Source organism: Aquarana catesbeiana, linkage group LG06 (assembly GCF_042186555.1).
Source record: "Aquarana catesbeiana isolate 2022-GZ linkage group LG06, ASM4218655v1, whole genome shotgun sequence".
NCBI classification, from domain to species: domain Eukaryota; kingdom Metazoa; phylum Chordata; class Amphibia; order Anura; family Ranidae; genus Aquarana; species Aquarana catesbeiana.
In genome coordinates, this window is record NC_133329.1 from 399,763,185 (window position 1) to 399,782,628 (window position 19,444).

A 19,444-nucleotide genomic window follows, 5' to 3' on the forward strand; every position below is an offset into this window, starting at 1 on the left:
CCAACAAATGTCAGAAAAAGGTTTTAGTGTTTAAGTGGTTTAAACTTTTTTTACTTACACGCAAAGTCTATTCCATTGACAAATTGTTACAATGTTTATACTTAAGTTCAACTGATAAAGAATGTTCTAATTCTTAGCAGACTTCCCAGTTTTTCTTACTTTCTTTTGAGGGCTGTGGCTTCAGAAGAGCAGAGAGAATTCTTTGCATAGAACAGGGGTGTCAAACTCCATTTCATCGTGGGCTGCATCAGCATTATTGTCCTCAAAAGGGCCGGTTGTACCTGTAAGATTAGATGTCCAGCGCATCCCCTCCCCTTACATTAGATGTCAAGAGCCACCCCACCATCAGAAGTTGAGTCTCCTACTCTCCCTAACATCACAGTGCACCCCCTTTCCTTATGCTGCTGCTGGGAAGAAGCTGGATGCATTGCTTGAAAGCAGAAAGTAGGGGTCTGGAGGAGGACCAGAGGAGGGCTGGAGCTCTCCTGCAGCTGCAGGAGAGGTGTGAGGGCCACATGAAATGGCCTGGAGGGCCGGATTCAGCCCGCGGGCCTTGTGTTTGACACCTGTGGCATAGAAAGAATTGTGGAACACTTTAGTCAAGATCGCGATAACGATTCTTGACGATTAATTGTGCAGCTCTAATAAATATAAAAATATATATATATATATATATATATATATATACACATACACATACACATACACATACACATACATACACACACACACACTTTCCCTTCCGTTATATCAATCCTCCTGCCATATACTGTAAATAAGGTCTATTTTCTCCCTACCTCTATGTCCAAGCAATCATAACCCCTAGCTCAATACCGTACTCCATTTAGTCTAACCACGATGTCCAGATAGAATCAAACCTCTTAGATGAATTTCTTAAAGAGTGACTCTCATACTCCCTGCGGGAGAGGGGGGTGTATATAGGAGAGTCATGTAGTGTCTGCTTCCTCCCAGTATCTGTGTAGAGTAGTTGTATGGGGCGGTCGGTGGGTCGGTAGGTGTCGGTGTGAGTTGCTCTCCTCCAGTGCCGGGTATGGCAGAGGTGGGAGAGGAGGACATGGCTCACCAGCAGTCGCAGTCGACACCCAGCTCGGACACCCTGGCGGTCCCGGAGGTGGACAGCGGACACGGCGGTGGCAGTAATCTGTACCTGAACGAGGATCTGGTGAAGTCTCTGCGGGAGAACCTGTTGCAGCATGACAAGTCCCGGACCCTGAGGAAGACTTCCACCGCCTCCCCTCTGCTCTCCATCAGGAACTCTCCCCGGCTCATCAACTGCTCCTCGCTCAAGCTTCTGCGGAAGAGTCGTGCAGTTGCTTCTCCTACTGGCTGAACAGGAAGTGGGTCCTGAGACTCCCGGCCAATCGGGTCTCAGGACCAGCTTCCGGATTGGCTGGGAGGAGAAGCAGGAAGACAATAGCGAATATTAATTTGGCCCGGGCCCACCGTTTTTTTTAAGCCAATTAGAGCCTCCGGCTCCAACCACGTGCTTCAAAAAAAAAAACCTCATTTGAAATCCATGCATCCGGCACCCTGCATGTAATTTAGGGGCCAGCGCATGGATTAGGGGTGGGGGGTGATGCCCCTGCACCCCCTAATGGAGCGGCCACCACTGCTCTCATAAGAAATGCATTTGAAATCAAATATCCAATCAGATCTAGTCGGAGGATGTGGGGAAGTCCAATTAAGAGCAATTTGTCTCCGAGCCACAAAAGCGCACGTATAACAGTAACTCTGCATTGGTGTCTTGAGCACTGGGCTGTCAAGGTAACCCAGTAAACATATTAAGGGATCCACCGAAAGGTTCAAATCTAAGATCCCCTTAATTGTGCCCACAACCTCCGCCCAATACCTCCCTGGAGTTTTGGGCAATGCCACCGTTTTCTAAGGGGGGGGCGGGGGGAGTTAGGGCAGAAAGGGCATGTGCCTGGGGCAAAAGCAAAGCTATTCCCAACTCAACTTACCAACCAGCCTGCAACCAACCAAATTATCCTGTTGAACAGTATGCATTGCACACATTTGCGTACACAAAGAAATGCGTAGGCTACAGAGCTCCGCAAGGCACCCCAGTATTTTCTGCAGTCCTAACTCTCTAAATTTTGAGAGCCTCCATAGCGGTGGCGTCGCTATGGGTGGGGCGGGGGTGCGGCCCGCACCGGGTGACACCCGCCAGAGGGGTCATTCTTTCCATTCTTCATCAAGGATGTCATGAGCTGACCACCATTAGATTCTATGGGGGAGATTTAGTGTCCCATCATTGGTGTTAGTGAAATGGTGCCTCTTATCAGTGGAGGAATAGTGCCACATCATTGGTTTCACTGGGAGGAATAATGTCCCAACACTGGGAGGAATAATGTCCCATCACTGGTGTCACTGGGAGGCAAAGCGTCCCATCATTTGTAAGTGGGAGAAAAAGCTTCCCATCATTGGTGTCAGTGGGAGGCATAGTGTCCCATCATTGGTGTCAGTGGGAGGAATAGTGTCCCATCATTGGTGTCAGTGGGAGGAATAGTGTCCCATCATTGGTGTCAGTGGGAGGCATAGTGTCCCATCATTGGTGTCAGTAGGAGGCATAGTGTCCCATCATTGGTGTCAGTAGGAGGAATAGTGTCCCATCATTGGTGTCAGTGGGAGGAATAGTGTCCCATCATTGGTGTCAGTGGGAGGAATAGTGTCCCATCATTGGTATCAGTGGGAGGAATAGTGCCCCATCATTGGTGTCAGTGGGAGGAATAGTGTCCCATCATTGGTGTCAGTGGGAGGAATAGTGTCCCATCATTGGTGTCAGTGGGAGGCATAGTGTCCCATCATTGGTGTCAGTAGGAGGAATAGTGTCCCATCATTGGTGTCAGTAGGAGGCATAGTGTCCCATCATTGGTGTCAGTAGGAGGCATAGTGTCCCATCATTGGTGTCAGTAGGAGGCATAGTGTCCCATCATTGGTGTCAGTAGGAGGAATAGTGTCCCATCATTGGTGTCAGTAGGAGGAATAGTGTCCCATCATTGGTGTCAGTAGGAAGAATAGTGTCCCATCATTGGTGTCACTGGGAGGAATAGTGCCCCATCATTGGTGTCACTGGGAGGAATAGTGCCCCATCATTGGTGTCACTGGGAGGAATAGTGCCCCAAGGGCCTGATTAAACACAATTAAAAGGCCTCATTGATAACTTTATTTTTTTAAACCCAGAGGGGGGGGATTTACTAAAACTGGAGTACTCAGAATCTGGTGCAGCTGTGCATGGTAGCCAATCCGCTTCCAACTTCAGCTTCAATTAAGCTTTGACAATAAAACCTGGAAGCTGATTGGTTTCTATGCAGAGTTGCACCAGATTTTGCACTCTCCAGTTTTAGTAAATCTTCCCTCGTGATTGGTCCCTATACTTCACCAAGCTGTACCTGGAGAAAAAAAAAACTTGCAATGTCCCTGAGCAGGGAAGTACCATTCCTGCTGTATGGATACTGAGGGATGGGAGGGGGTGTTTTTTATTTAATTATGTTTTGTAAGGTCACTTGTCCTTTAAAACATTTTATATCTTACATTTTTTTAAACATGAGTTATCTTATTGTGTATTTGTTTTTATGTTGGTTTCTATAGTGTTTATGTAGGGCATGCTCTGTGACAGCGGCTGCCTTTTGATTCGTTTCCATTCGGTGAAGTGCTGTCCTCACAGATCAGGCACTCAGCACATTTGTTCATTATGGGATTTTGAGTGGAGAAACTGAAATATTTCACAGAGGATCACAAATGTTGTTTTCCACTATATAAAATTTCCAAGCGTACCTGACGTGTACATTTTCTTTAACAGACAGAAGGCAGCAAACTTCAGAAGGACCTCCGGACGTACCTGGCATCTGTAAAAGGTAACAATGATTCTTGGCTATAGAGAAATATTTTTTTTTTTATATATACGGTATATATGGAGAGATAGAGATATCTATAGAGAGAGAGATATGTATGTATAGATTATATCTATATCTCTATGTCTCTATATATTATATTCTCTATAGATATATATATTATATTCTCTATAGATCTATATATTATATTCTCTATAGATCTATATATTATATTCTCTATAGATCTGTATATTATATTCTCTATAGATCTATATATTATATTCTCTATAGATAGATAGAATAAATTTAATTATTTTCTCAGTGATGTGTCTGATCTGTAGTGATTGAATAGGCTGCATTCTCAGTGATGTCACCGCTCTCTAGTGATTGGATAGGCTGCATTCTCAGTGATGTCACCGCTCTCTAGTGATTGGATAGGCTGCATTCTCAGTGATGTCACCGCTCTCTAGTGATTGGATAGGCTGCATTCTCAGTGATGTCACCGCTCTCTAGTGATTGGATAGGCTGCATTCTCAGTGATGTCTCCGCTCTCTAGTGAATGGATAGGCTGCATTCTCAGTGATGTCACCTCTCTCTAGTGAATGGATAGGCTGCATTCTCAGTGATGTCACCGCTCTCTAGTGATTGGATAGGCTACATTCTCAGTGATATGAAAACAAAACGGCTGAGTCAGCTTCTTTCTTATGGAGTGTTTCATCCCAAGCTACCTGCCCTTTGATTCCTTGTCCGTATTCTGATTAACATTTGAAATCTCACGAGGAGTCCGAGGATTCACCTGCCAAGAATGCCCTAATCGCTAAACACAACTATTTTCTGCCTTCTCAGTGATGTCATGGGTCGCTTTGAATTGATAGGCTGAATTCTCAGTGATGTCACCAAGCGTGTAGTGAATGGATCCAGCCCATCAGTGATGCCATTGGTCCCTGATGAATGGATAAGCTGCATTCTCAGTGACATCACTGGTCTCTAGTATATCGGCTGCATCCTCATTGATGTCACCCAGTCTGTAGTAATTTCCACTCGTTCAACCCCCCCTGGCTTGGTTCACACTGCCACGACTTGGGATCTGACTTGTGAGACCCCCAAGTTGCGTAACATGTGAAATCCCGTTTTAGTCAATGAGAGCTGTCTTGATTAACACTATTGAAGTTGCTCCGACTTTAGAAAAGGTTCCTGTGCTACTTCAAGGTGACTTTTATCCAACTTGTGCCCAAAGGTTTTAATGGAAGTCACCTCCAAGTCAGATTCTCAGCTTAATTGATGTGATTTGGATCCGGTGTTCTGTCAAAATAGCCAATTCATCAAGATCTCCAATCACGTCACTTCCTGTTACTGTAAATCAGTATTTGGGGATAAAGCATGACACAGCACCAGCAACCATATACACTCCGGTACACAGAATTATCAGTGGACATGGTTAGTCCGCTCCGATAGTAACCAACAAAATGGCCGCCTCGGTGACAACTTTTTTCCTCGTTACCCGCTCTTGTGTCAAAACAGCAAAGTGTTCATGTACCGCAGTGTATACAGTTGCCGGTGTTGTGTCAAAACAGCAAGTTGTCAAAATCTCCTCCAATTACTGATGCTTTACAGTAACAGGAAGTGACCTAATTGGAGATCTTGAGGAATTGGCTATTTTGACAGAACACCGGCTTTACAGGAAGATTACCCAGGCATTTTGAAGTTGCTTCAAAGTCGCATCAAGTTGCACTGAAGTCGCCTAGCAAAGTCGCACTGTAAGTCGTGCGGCAATGTGAACCGGGCCTCTGTGATGTCACCGGTCTTTAGGAAATATTCGGTGACTGTTTTTCAAGGGTGTGTCGGGTGACTTTCTGGCACAATTAAATTATTTCAAGTTGAAGTGATAAATGTTGATCTCATTGATTACGTATTTGTTGGCTAGGACAAGTTAAAAATATCTCTCCCCGCTCAATCACTTCTGCATTGCTTTCTAATGTCCTCATTGTGGAGGAGCTAAGATGTGTCCATAAAAAGAGGCTTTCCAATGATCAGTGGGCCTCATGTCAGGGTTGCCAGATCACGTTATTTAAAAGAAATAACTCATTACTGTCATTAATAATCTAATAGAAATTAAGCTCTTATGTGACCTAAAGCCTTGGCAGCCTGGATCACATAGTCTCTGGCTACCAGGACCATTTCAGGTGTTTTGTTTATGGAAATCAGGTTTTTATTGTCTGTGGTCACCTTGAGGGATTCTGTCCTCAGAAGATAAGAGAGCAAGAAAACAATGGCAAGGTTTTGGCTGGAGTTGCACCACTTCAAAGCTCCACTGGGTGAGCATGTGACTCATTGCCCAACTTCCCTGTAGGTGCCTTGTAATTGGTCAAATGGGGTCAGGGAAGATGTTCATAACCTAAGTGGAATAATTTAAGGGGTTGAGGGAGAGGAGGGTTATGTGGGGTGGGCAAGGAAAGGTGAGCATAGTCCTCTTAGGATTGGCAAGGTAAATTGTATCTAAAGCCATATTTTTCCTTTAGGATGGAATAAGGAATGGTTAAAACCCTGGCCATGTGATTTTATTTTTTTTGATATCCAAGTCCATTGGGAAGATTTCCATTAATTTTTAGTCTTGGAGAACCAGCAGAAAAAGCACAAATCTTTTCAAATCCCCTCTTAGACAGATGTCACCAAAATAGTTGTCACTGTGGGACTATTTTCTCTATTCCTGGTCTGAGGGCAACTTGTATTTTTGTATTGTGCCTCACTTTTAGGCCTAGTGACCCTGTGCAACCAATAAAGTAAAGAGTGCATCAACCCAGTGAACGAGAAAAAGACAAGGCACTGGATTAGACTTACCAGTAGGTCAATCAGATTAAGTCAGGGTGCGGTGACTCTGGTGAGGTTGCCTTCAACAAAATCGAGGTGCCTCTTGAGTCAAGTACCAGATTTAGAAGTTCCATCCAAAGCTATTTTTTACCTTTTTGGATAGAATAAAGAATGGTTTAAAACCCTGGCCATGTGTGTTTTTTGGTCGTCCATGTCCATTGGGAAGATTTCCATTCATTATCAGTCTTGGAGAACCAACAGAAAAAAAAAGCACAAATCTTTCCAAATCCCCTCTTAGACTGTTGTCACCAGAATAGGAGTCACTGTGGGATGAGTTTCCAAAATCGAGGTGCCTCTTGAGTAGAGTACCCAGATTGAGAAGTTCCATCTAAAAGTCTACAAAGTCTAATGAGAGTCTCAAACAAAAGGTCAAGGAGTCCAAATTATTTTAATATTGATATTAGTTTGCAAGAAATATGTAACATAAAACTTACAATACAAGATAGAGATGTGTGTGTATGTATATGTATGTGTGTGTGTGTGTATGTTTACAGACACCTCCTATATCTGCTTTATCTTTTTTGATGTTAGTTATGAAATAGTCATCCTTAAAGGCTGTGCATAACCTCAAATCATTTTTTACTCCTTAGTCACTTAATACCTATACAGTGGTGGTCAGAATGCAACCTCCACAGACAGCTAAAAGGATCAGTGGTTTCATACAGCTGGCTCTGCTAAGTAGCATTGGCCCCAAAACTATGGAGGCACCATCAAATGGGAGGTCATTCGACCACAGCTGGAGGAACCCTAGGGTTCCACAGAACCCTGGTTGAGAATGGCTGCTGTAGGAGCTGGAAATGATTGTAGTAGACACCGGTACTTCAGTGATCCCCACTATCTTCCGGGTCCTGTGCCTAGGCAGCTTCCCTGCTGTATTGTGAACACAGGTGATCGCCACTTGACATGGGCGCCATTCGGAGAATGTAGTAGTGGTGCCTACTACAGTGATTTCCAGCTTCTAGAGGGATCCCCAGGTATGGTGTACGCATTGTTCCATTGATTGATCCAAGGTGGATCAATGTAACTATGAAAAAATATCCATATCTGGAGTTGTTCTTTAAAAGACTGAAATTTAACAACTGCAACATTTTATTAGGTAGGCCATAGATGTGTGTGTGTGGTTTTTTTTTTTTTTTTTTTTTTTTTTTTTATTCAACCAGAAGTTAAGAGACTGACTTCTGCATAGGCAGCCTACCCATATAGGAATCGAAACTCGGCCAGTCCCTGCTGAATCGGCCCGAACTTCTATCTATCTATGACCAGCTTTACTTATTACTTAAGTAATTTCCACTTGAAATGGATATTTCAGTCTTCATTGGCTTTCTGTATTTATATATTTATATTTCTTGGGGTGCTTAGCTCAAGCTCCACAGAATTCCTTGCTCAATGTGCAATAATGAATGAGGAATGAGAGTGTCTTGTCCCTCCTGAAGATTTTATTTATAGTTTTTTTTTCGATTCTAACTATCTATTTTGTTCTATTTTCTTGTAGCTATGCACGAAGCTTCCAAAAAGCTAACAGAGTGTCTGCAAGAAATCTATGAGCCTGATTGGCCCGGCAGAGACGACACTAACAAGCTTGCAGAGGTAAGGCTCCGTCGTCTGGCTGGTGTTGGGTTCTGTTGGGGAACATGCACATGGTGTCCAGTGCATACAGATTCTGATTTATGTTTTCCCCTCTGAAATGAAGGTGAATTATTTGTTGCTGGTTGATAAACTGTTATCATTTATTATACAGAAATTGGTAGCACTGGAAATGCTACCAAAGATCATATAAGAGCATCCTATACATTTTTTGATAGCAAAAATCTGGTAAACGTATGGATAAGTATCCATGTTCAACAATAAGAATTTATTTTTCTTTTCATGCGGCATACAATATACATTTCAGCAACTTTGCAAAAGGTTAAGTCCAATTAGGTGCATGTCACTTTAGGGACTTATCTCTAATATTCATATGTGAAATGTTTACTGCATTCCCCAGAGGATACATGGGTCAAAGCTGTGAGAGAGGAGAAAAGTACACAAAGCGCCTATTACCTCCCCCCTCCCCCCTCCCCTCTGCTTCCCATTCACAGAAGCCTATGTATTTTGTGAATGATATCACAAAATACAAAGGCAGAAGGGGGTGAATGGGCAGATGGAGGGGAGGGTAACTCTGCTTTTGAAGGAACTGAGACCACAGTGAGCAGCATCAGAGTTTTGGAAGTTCTCTTGGAGCACAAAAAAACTGGAAGTTTTGAAGGCTCCATTCACACCTGGGATATCTGCAGCGATAGGTGCAGCCGCTTTTTTTTTTTTTTTTTCATTTGAATGGGCTTTCCTCTGCTCCAAAAACACTCCACAAGAAGCTCAAGTACCAAATCTTGGCACAGAGCCAGGAGCGTTTGCGTCGCAATCTTTTCCATGATTGTATCGCAATTTGTCGCGGCAAAATTGCCCCACGTTTGGGGTGCTAATAAGAAATAATGGCATCGCAAATGCGTTCCGCGATTCTAGAATCGCAGGCAGAATTGCGACGATTCCACCCACGATCCGAAATGGCCTAGGTGTGAATGGAGCCTCATAGAGATGAGTCTGCTAGGTGGCAGGCACCTCAATAGACTTAACTCATGATATGCCTGCAGTTTTTACCAAGTAGCTGAATTCTCAGAATTCGGCTTTAATGCGCAAGTAAAATTGCCTTTTGTTATGACATGCAGGGAATCGGTGAAAACTCAAGTTCCTGACGTTTCTTGCAACTTGTCCTCTTCTCTTTATAACCAAAATAGGCCGTGGTTCCCAGATTATAGTAATCCATGGTCTTTGTGCACATCTAAAATAAATAAAACTCAGAGAATCGATAAATATGAGTAATTCCTCAGACAAACCCATATTGTACACATTGCATAGACTTGTATAACAAATACTAGGGTTCCAGGTTCAAGTCCTGTTCAGGCCATTCTCTACATGGAGTTTACATGTTCAGCCTGTGTTGGTTTCCAAAGACCTGCTGGTAGGTTAATGGGCTCTCCAAACTATGGCCCACCAGTTGTTTCAGCACTACAATTTCCATCATGCCTAGTCATGTCTGTGAATGTCAGTTTTACAATGCCTCATGGGATGTGTAGTTCCACAACAGGTGGAGTCACTGGAGTGCCGTAGTTTGGAGATCTCTGGGCTAGACTCTAAATTGGCCCTAGTATGATTTTCTACCTAGCATGTCTAAGATGGTGGTCTCGCCATCTGCCCCATCAGCAACTAAAGTGCTTGAGTCCCCCCAGGATAAAAGTGCCATAGAATTAGAGAATAGTAAAAAAATAAAAGTAATTAATAATTGTTCTCCAAAAAGGTAACAATTTAGAAATGTGGTCATCTTCCCACCCCCCAGAGCATGATGGGAAATCCAAAATTTTTGGAATAAAGTTTTAAAACTACACAACAGACCTTAATTCTGTATAAACTTTTTTCTTATTTCCAATAACTATATTTATTTTTCCTAACAGAATAATGACCTTTTGTGGACGGATTACCATCAGAAGTTGGTAGACCAGGCCCTCCTGACCATGGACACCTACCTCGGCCAGTTTCCAGATATTAAGGTGATTTGGTGATCTAGCCAGCCCTAACATTACTGTGTTTCACTTTGTAGGACTTTGGTTGCTATAGAATAGTGATGGTATGCACTTTTGGTGGGATGGCAGTGAGTTAGAACCCTGTAAGCTCTTAACTGCTTGAAAACCATCCAATCCATCCCGTACCATACCCTGGTATGATATTTTAGCTCATGTCAACAAATACTGTACCGAACGCACCACCATTTTATAACTTGTATACAATCATTGGAGTCATAATGTGGAGAATAGTCACAAATATGAAGAAATCCTCAATTTTTAGTGTTGATGGTGTGCTGGCTATTTCTTCATACGAGACCTTTATTGCAGTGCAGTGGCTTAGTATTTAGCACCCATGCCATGCAGCATTGCAATCCTTGGTTCAAATCCCAGGCAGACACTACCTGTATGGCGTGTGCATGTTCTCCCTCTGCTTGTGTTGGTTTCCTTCAGTTACTCTGTTCCTGCCCCACCCCCTCAGAGACCTACTGGTAGGTTAAATGGATCCTGTCTTAGTTGACCCTAGTATGTGTGTGGTTCTGAGATGGGGATCTTAGATTGTATGCTTCTTTAAGACTTGGACTGATGTCAATGTACAATATGTAAGGCATGCAAGGCAAAATTTTCTAGGCCAGTGATGATAGCTAACCTTGGCACCCCAGATGTTTTGGAACTACATTTCCCATGATGCTCAACTGCTCTGCAGAAGGCATGAGCTTCATGGAAAATGTAGTTCCAAAACATCTGGGGTGCCAAGGTTTGCCATCACTGGCCTAGGCTATATAAATTGTAAAAAAAAAAAAAAAAAATGCTGTCCTGTATCCTCCCCACCGTTGGAAACATTCACTCGTTCTACTCATCCTCATGACTATTGTCTCAAAGTGATGGCAAATCCAACATTTTAGAGTTGTCCCCAGAACTGGAAATGAGATGAAATCTTTAAGTGGGTACACCTGTTTTGGAGATCTATTTTAAATGGGGATTTCCCCTCGCTTTGGAGAGATTAGAGATTTCCTTTCACTTCCTGTTTCGGGGGACAGAAAGTACAGGAAAATCTCTCCATGGAGAGACTACGACAAGCCATAGATGATCTGATTTTCTTTCTTTCCACCTGTGGATGAAAATCGCTAGATTCCCCTAACATGTCGGTGTTGGTGAGGGGGGATCCCTCCTGCAGCGCTATTGTGTTTTGTCAGCCGGGAACCTTTCCGATCCGTCAGAGCACATTGGGGTTGATTCATTAAAAGCAAATAGACTGTGCTCCAGAGCTAAGTAAATGAGGAGAAGCTCTGCTGACTTCCATCATCCAATCATGTGGAAGCAAGAATGCTGTGTTTTTGTTGTGTGTGTTTTTTTTTTTTTTTTTCTTGCATGTGATTGGGTACTCTTTGCAAAGTGAAGCTTTACCTTCTTTACTAAGCTCTGGAGCAACTGCACTTGGAGTCTATTTGCCTTTAGTAAATCAACCCCTATGATCATTACTAGTGACAATCCCCCAGCAGTAATTGCATGTAAAAAAAAATCCAGCATGCTGGTTGTACCCAAGTCAGTCGAGGGATCAGCTTGGGTACAATCAGCCTGCCCCGTAGATGGATTTAATCTGGTCCCTACTGAACCGGACGAGATTTAATCCATCTACAACCAGCTTTTAGAAGAAAAAAGGGTTTTAAACATAAAGATAAATAAATAAAAGTTTTGGCTTAGACATGTGCAGAACGAAAATTATTTTTGTTTCGATTTGTTGATTACATTAATTCGTTTAATTCACTTAATTCATTTTTGGAATTAGTTTAGTTTATTCAAATTTGAATAGATTCAAATTTTTCCAAATTGAATTCCATTCGTGTGGCGTTCAAATTTATTCCATTCGAAATTAGAATTTTGGAAGACGGTTATATTCTTTCTATTCCGTTCTATTTTATTTTTTATTTTCTATTCTTTTCTATTTGAAATTCTATTCAAAATTAGTATTTCGGATACAAGTTATATTCTTTCTATTTTATTCTATTCTTTTCTACTCTTCCTTTATTTTTTCTTATATTCGTTTCTACTCTATTCTCTTCTGTTCTGTTTGAATTCAAATTTATTCTATTCAAATTTCAGAAGATGATTATATTCATTCTATTCTATTTTTTATTCTATTTTATTTTTTTACTCTATTCTTTTCTATTTTGTCCCTTTCTTTTTTTTTTTTTTTTTTTTTTTTTCAACTTTTTTTTTTTTTGTATTCTGTTCTGTTTTACTCTCTTATATTCTGTTCTTTTATTTTCTATTATAATCTTTTCTATTTTATTTTCTTCAGAAATTCAAATTAGATTAAAGAATGATTTGAATTCGAATTTTGTATGAAATGTTTATTTGTTACTACGGATTTGTTTAAATTCATCACTATTGTAATTCAGAAATTTGGATGCTTCCGTATAACGAAAAATTTGTTCAAGTTTCGTAACGAAACAAGTGGCACATGTCTATTTTGGCTTTTAATACCTTAGCTGCACGTTGCATGCATTGCATTAGGTAGACTGTTATCGTTTCATTCCAGTTGCAGATTAAGGTAAATATAGATTATAAAGGTCAATTATTCACTCTCTGGGCGCTAAGCTGGTATAGAGTAATCTATGTGCCGGGTTATGGAGTTAAATTTTAACTGTTAAGAACGATATTTCAGGGTCAGGTAGGTTAACCATTCTATTTGTTGACATTTCCTGTTAGATTTGAATCCATACATACCTTGCACTGTAATGCCACGTACACACGATCGGAAATTCTGCCAGCAAAAGACCGATGAGAGCTTTTGGTCAGAAAATGCGACTGTGTGCGGACTTTTGCTGGCGGAATTACCGGCCAGCAAAAGATTGAGAGCAGGTCCTCAGTTTTTCGGTCGGAAAAAGTTCCTATCCGAAAACACGATCATCTGTACACATTCCGACACACAATTCCTACGCATGCTCGGAAGCATTGAACTTCACTTTCTCGGCTCGTCGCAGTGTTGAACGTCACCGCGTTCTTGAGGGTCGAAAGTTCAGAGAACTTTTGTGTGACCGTGTGTATGCAAGACAAGCTTGAGCGGAATTCTGGCGGAAAAAACGCTCGTGTGTACGCGGCATAACAGTTTTTTTTTGTTTTTGTTTTTTTGAATGTTTTTTAGTTTTATGTGATTCTACTTTTCTAAACAATCTATTATAAAGTTGGTTTTAAAAATCTTCAAACAATTTTTTTGGGACGCGCCTTTATGTGAGAATCTTCCTGTTTTTTATGGTATGTGGTTGGACAAGTCAGTCAGATTAAAAGGAAATGTAAAAAAACATGTCTTTGCAAATATTTTCTTATTCATTATCTATCCTGAAGGAAGTGAAGGTTGATTTATTATTGTTTTAGCCAGGTAAAAGTGAAATATTGCTTATGAATGTTTCATACCTACTATGTGCATACGCTGTGTAATGGCTTCAGTTCCCTACTTACCTCCAACCACGGACAGCTTCTCCGGCTCTCCTCCGTGGGCATCACGAGCGCACATCTCCTTTCCCCCCAAGCTATGAGTAAGCACCTGGTGTAAGTGCGAAATGCGTCAGCCATTTTTGTACCACCCCACAGTCGTGTTTTGTGCACCCCATGATCCTGTATTTTGAATAAAAAGACGGATTTATCTATTCCAGTGTGCGGCTGTCCAGGTCTTCTTGTTCTCTTCTACATCTCCTTCCCCTGCTCGGCGCCTTCCGTCTCCTCCCTTGTGCTCGGTGACCAATCGGTACGCTTCTCCTTTCGGCCAATCGGGGAAACGCGTCTCACACCTGTGCTTCCCGATTGGTGGAGAGGTGATTCAGTGTTAGAATAGCGAATGAATATAGGCTATTCTAACACACCTGGGTGGGCTCCGTGCGCACTGCTCTGCGCCCCGAGCCCACCCCATTTTGAAGCCTATTAGAGCCTCTGGCTCTAATCAGGTGCTGTAGTTCATGCGCCCAGCATCCTGAAAGAGGCCGGACGCATGAATAGGGGGGTGGTGGCGGCGATGGGAAGGGGAGGCGAGGCCCATGAGCCCTTAATAGACGGCCGCCACTGATAAATGGTGTATTCCATGCTATTCATACTCAGTCACTATGGGATTCATTTTCTGTATTCTGCAAAAACCTGGTTGATCCTACTGCTCTCCATCTCCCCCTTCTGTCCATGTCCCCAATTCAGCTAGGGGATTTTGCAGCTGTGGTCCGGGGCATAACTGCCTTGAGGCAAACAAGGTGTTTGCCTTGGGTGGCATTCTTCGGGGGGGGGAGAAACGACTGCACCCCTCAAGTGACCGCTGCGGCCTGCACCCGCCGCAACCTGTGGGTGGGGCAATATTTAAATAATTCTTCAGTAAGTCATGGGAAGAAAATCGATAATTAAAATATTTATCATTTCAGTCACGGATTGCAAAACGGGGAAGGAAACTTGTGGACTACGACAGTGCGAGACATCACTTTGAATCCCTACAAAATGCAAAAAAAAAGGATGACACTAAAATTGCCAAGGTAGGTTTTTTTTTCCTTTTTGGTGTGACAAAAAATGGAAGGCATGAGCCATAGGCAGTTTTATATGACACTGTATGCAGCCGTATGCAGTTTATCTGACTGCAGAATGCCCTATCCCAACAGCAGTAGCCTATGAAAATGAATTCTGAACAAAATGGCTATATATAGAAAGGATAAAAATTATATATACACCCCTCACATTTGTGTAAATATTTTCTTCTATCTTTTCATGTGACAACACTGAAGAAATTACATTTTGCTACAATGTAAAGTAGTGAGTGTACAGCTTGTATAACAGTGTAAATTTGCTGTCCCCTCAAAATAACTCAACACACAGCCATTAATGTCTAAACAAAAGCAACAAAAGTGAGTACACCCCTAAGTGAAAATGTCCAAATTGGGCTCAATTAGCCATTTTCCCTCCCCGGTGTCATGTGACTCATTAGTGTTACAAGGTCTCAGGTGTGAATGGGGAGCAGGTGTGTTAACTTTGGTGTTATCGCTCTCACTCTCTCATACTGATCACTGGAAGTTCAACATGGCACCTCATGGCAAAGAACTCTCTGAAGATCTAAAAAAAAAAAAAAAAGGATTGTTGCTCTACATAAAGATGGCCTAGGCTATAAGAAGATTGCCAAGACCCTGAAACTGAGCTGCAGCACGGTGGTCAAGACCATACAGCGGTATAACAGGACAGGTTCCACTCAGAACAGGCCTCACCATGGTCGACCAAAGGGGTTGAGGTCACGTGCTCAGCGTCATATCCAAAGGTTGTCTTTGGGAAATAGACGTATGAGTGCTGCCGACATTGCTGCAGAGGTTGAAGGGGTGGGGGGTCAGCCTGTCAGTGCTCAGACTATATGCCGCACACTGCATCAAATTGGTCTGCATGGCTGTCATCCCAGAAGGACGCCTCTTCTAAAGATGATGCACAAAGACCGCAAACAGTTTGCTGAAGACAAGCAGACTAAGGACATGGATTCTGTGGTCTGATGAGACCAAGATAAACTTATTTGGTTCAGATGGTGTCAAGCGTGTGTGGCGGCAACCAGGTGAGGAGTACAAAGACAAGTGTGTCTTGCCTACAGTCAAGCATGGTGGTGGGAGTGTCATGGTCTGGGACTGCATGAGTGCTGCCGGCACTGGGGAACTACAGTTCATTGAGGGAACCATGAATGCCAACATGTACTGTGACATACTGAAGCAGAGCATGATCCCCTCCCTTCAGAGACTGGGCCTCAGAGCAGTATTCCAACATGATAATGACCCCAAACACACCTCCAAGATGACCACTGCCTTGCTAAAGAAGCTGAGGGTAAAGGTGATGTACTGGCCAAGCATGTCTCCAGACCTAAACCCTATTGAGCATCTGTGGGACATCCTCAAACAGAAGGTGGAGGAGCGCAAGGTCTCTAACATCCACCAGCTCTGTGATGTCGTCATGGAGGAGGGGAAGAGGACTCCAGTGACAACCTGTGAAGCTCTGGTGACCTCCATGCCCAAGAGGCTTAAGGCAGTGCTGGAAAATAATGGTGGCCACACAAAATATTGACACTTTGGACATTTTCACTTAGGGGTGTACTCACTTTTGTTGCCAGCGGTTTAGACATTAATGGCATTTAATATTTACAAAAATGTGAGGGGTGTACTCACTTATGTGAGATACTGCGTGTTTGTACTTTGAAAGCTGAAACTTTCATTTTTTTTTTTTTTGTATGCTAATATATAAGAACCTTCTGTGACCATTGTTTAAGACAGGGGTTAAGGCACCCTGGGGTGCCTTTTGGGCTTGTCAGGGGTGCTGTACTGCATTCCATATTTTTGCACAGCATTGTGCGTTTTTGTGGTGCAGACAGCCCGGCAGAGAACTCTGATGTGAAAGTGGTGGGCCGAGGACTCTGTTTATGAAGAAGGGGTACTAAGGACTCTGATGTAAAGTGGTGGTGGTGGGGGGGGGGATTGAAGGCTATGAAGTGAAAGTGGTCAGAGATATGCAAGGGAGGGACCGAAAACTCTGATGTGTAAGGGTGACTAAGGAGACTGATGTGAAAGGAAGCCTCCTGGGGGGTGCTTGAAGACATTGATGTCAAAGGGGAGGGGGGGGGGACTAAAGACTCTGGTGCGAAGCTGGGTAGAGACCGATTTTATAATGGGGGCTGAGGCTGGGCTGAGGATTCTGATGTAATGGGGAGTGTTAGAAGTTCTGTATATAGCCCTACAGAACAGACAGTGCACAGTCCACATGGGCTTTTCTGCTGCTTAACTGCAGAAAGGAAACTGGAACCTTTATTATATAGAAAAGACATTGAATTTGATTATAGATGCAGTGACAAACGTCTAAACACTGCCATCTACTGGCTAATGTAGTTGTTGCACAAAATATATTCAAACAGGGAGGGACTGAAGGTGGGGGTGGGGGGTGGGGTGGAGAGAGAGAAACTGAAGACTCAGGTGTGGGGGGGGGGGGGGGAGAAACTGAAGACTCAGGTGTCAAGGTGAAGGGGGACTGAAGATTCTGGTGAGGAGGGGGGGAGACTGAATATTCTTTTTGGGGGGGGGGGGTGAACTGAAGACTCTGGTGTCAAGGTGAAGGGGGACTGAGGATTCTGGTGGGGGGACTGAAGACTCTGGTGTCAAGATGGAGGGGGACTGAAGATTCTGGTGGGGGGGGGGGGGGACTGAAGACTCTGGTGTTAAGGTGGGGAGGTGGAATGGGGATTCTGTAAGGGAGGGACCGAGAACTCTGATGCAAAATGGGGTACTGAGGGGGTGCAGGGGTGAGGACTCTGATTTGAAGGGGGGGGGGGGGGGGCTTCTGATGTGATGGAAGGACCCAATATTATACTGGGGTCACTTAGGATTTTCCTTTTAAACGGTGCCATGACAAAAAAAATGTTGAGAAACACTGGTCTAAGATGTGGTGTGTTTTTTAAAATGTATTTATTTTTTATTCTGATACATGAATTGTACATTTCTATGTAACATGTGATTTATTCTGTGGGAAGAGGCTGCTTTGTTTTCTTCCATCCCAAGCAGAATCTGTTTCTCATGTATTCTTGACCTTGGAAATATTTCTATGCATGTTGCAAAGATGTTGCATTTTTTTTTTTTTTAATTCTGCAAATGTATAAAAAAATAATAATTGCACATTCCGTTCCCGGAGTCCTGAAGGTTCGGATTTCCCCAGGTGTGACTAATGGCTCTTGTTACTCTTTGCAGTTTTGTTGGGGTGTCTCGGCCGCCCTGGTCCCGTCTGTGTGGAGTCCTGTGTGTCTCACTTCTGGCATGCCACAAAGGATGACCTAACGCTGATTTGCTGCTTCCTTGTAATTGTCACCATTAAAAAAACTGTCTTCTGTTTTCTGTCCCCCCCCCCCCCTCTCTCCTCTCTCTCTCCTTTCTCTCCTCTCTTTCTCTTTGTGCTCACCTCGGTGACAACACTTGCAGCCGGTGTCTCTTCTGGAGAAGGCTGCCCCCCAGTGGTGCCAGGGGAAAATACAGGCCCATTTGGTGGCGCAAACTAACCTGCTCCGAAACCAGGTGACTTCCTGGCCGAGCGCTAACCCTGCCCGTTCTTGTAGTAGCTGTCCATCTGTGCCGTGGCTGTGCTCGGTCTCTGCAATGTTACAAAAAAAAAATAATATATATATATATATATTCATATATATTCCTCTATTTTTTTTAAAACTAACAAGAATCCATTGTCTTTGGGGGAACAATTTGGAAATAATTTAAGGGGTAACTCTCAGTTTGTGTTGGAAAAAAAAATGGCAAGTGGGGGGGGGGGGAGAATAAGGTTTTCCCTTGAACAAGGTTAGGACTCAGGGATTGGAATAGGGACCTGCTCCAAAGGTCAGAAGGCGTGTCCCCAGAGGTCAAGAGGTGTGGCTGACCCACCTCCACCAAAGCGTTCTGCCTACCCCAACTAAGTCGGGGAATGAACAAGTTTGGGAAAGCGCTTGACCGCAATATGACTCGCAATATTGAATATTGCGAGTCATATTGTATTTGAATGTTATTAAAAATTGCATTTCCTTTTCAATCTGCAGCTCTGTAATTTTCTGTAAAATGCAATAAGGCCATCTGGAGGTGTTCTGTACACAGATGCTATACAGAATGCCCCCCCCCCCACCCCCCCCCCCCGAAACATAATTTCCTGCTTGTGTGATTGGCTCACTGATTTTCCCAGAAGTCTGCACTAAGATACAAGACCGATTTTGGGCATTCCCTGCAACAAAAATATAATTTTTGTTGAGATCCTCCCAAAGGGAAATCACGTCTAAAGGGATGCAGACCCTGCCATTTTCCTCATTAGAGCCTTGCAAGTGCAGCAGCTGATTGATAATGACCTCTTTCCGTCGACCGCATGCATATATGCGGCCTCTCGGCGGGTGGGCTTTAACGCTGAGAGGTCGCATATATGTGGCCAAAGGGGTTGGATCGCACCACTAAAAAAACTCACTCCAGATCCCTTCCCTAAAAACAGAACTTATAGGGTCACCTCCATTTATAAATGTACATAGAAGACCGAAGAGGCCCTGAAGAAGTGGTAGACTTTCCCCTAGAAACATGTTGGCTAATTAAAAGAAAAAAATAAATAAATAAAATCACATCAATC

At 43.2% G+C, this 19,444-nt stretch overlaps 1 protein-coding gene across 14 annotated transcripts in view; it reads left to right on the top strand.

Annotated features, from left to right (window-relative positions):
* BIN1 (bridging integrator 1) overlaps positions 1 to 19,444 on the top strand; it is a 161,750-nt gene that overhangs the window by 89,093 nt on the left and 53,213 nt on the right. For 12 of the 14 annotated variants that reach the window (XM_073634417.1, XM_073634422.1, XM_073634419.1 and 9 more), the window contains exons 3-7: positions 3,824 to 3,878; positions 8,215 to 8,309; positions 10,208 to 10,303; positions 14,719 to 14,826; positions 18,274 to 18,366. In XM_073634417.1, coding sequence (XP_073490518.1) covers positions 3,824 to 3,878; positions 8,215 to 8,309; positions 10,208 to 10,303; positions 14,719 to 14,826; positions 18,274 to 18,366 — 447 coding nt within the window. The remainder of the gene's footprint in view (positions 1 to 3,823; positions 3,879 to 8,214; positions 8,310 to 10,207; positions 10,304 to 14,718; positions 14,827 to 18,273; positions 18,367 to 19,444) is intronic. The other 2 variants (XM_073634421.1, XM_073634426.1) reach the window with 1 other exon arrangement.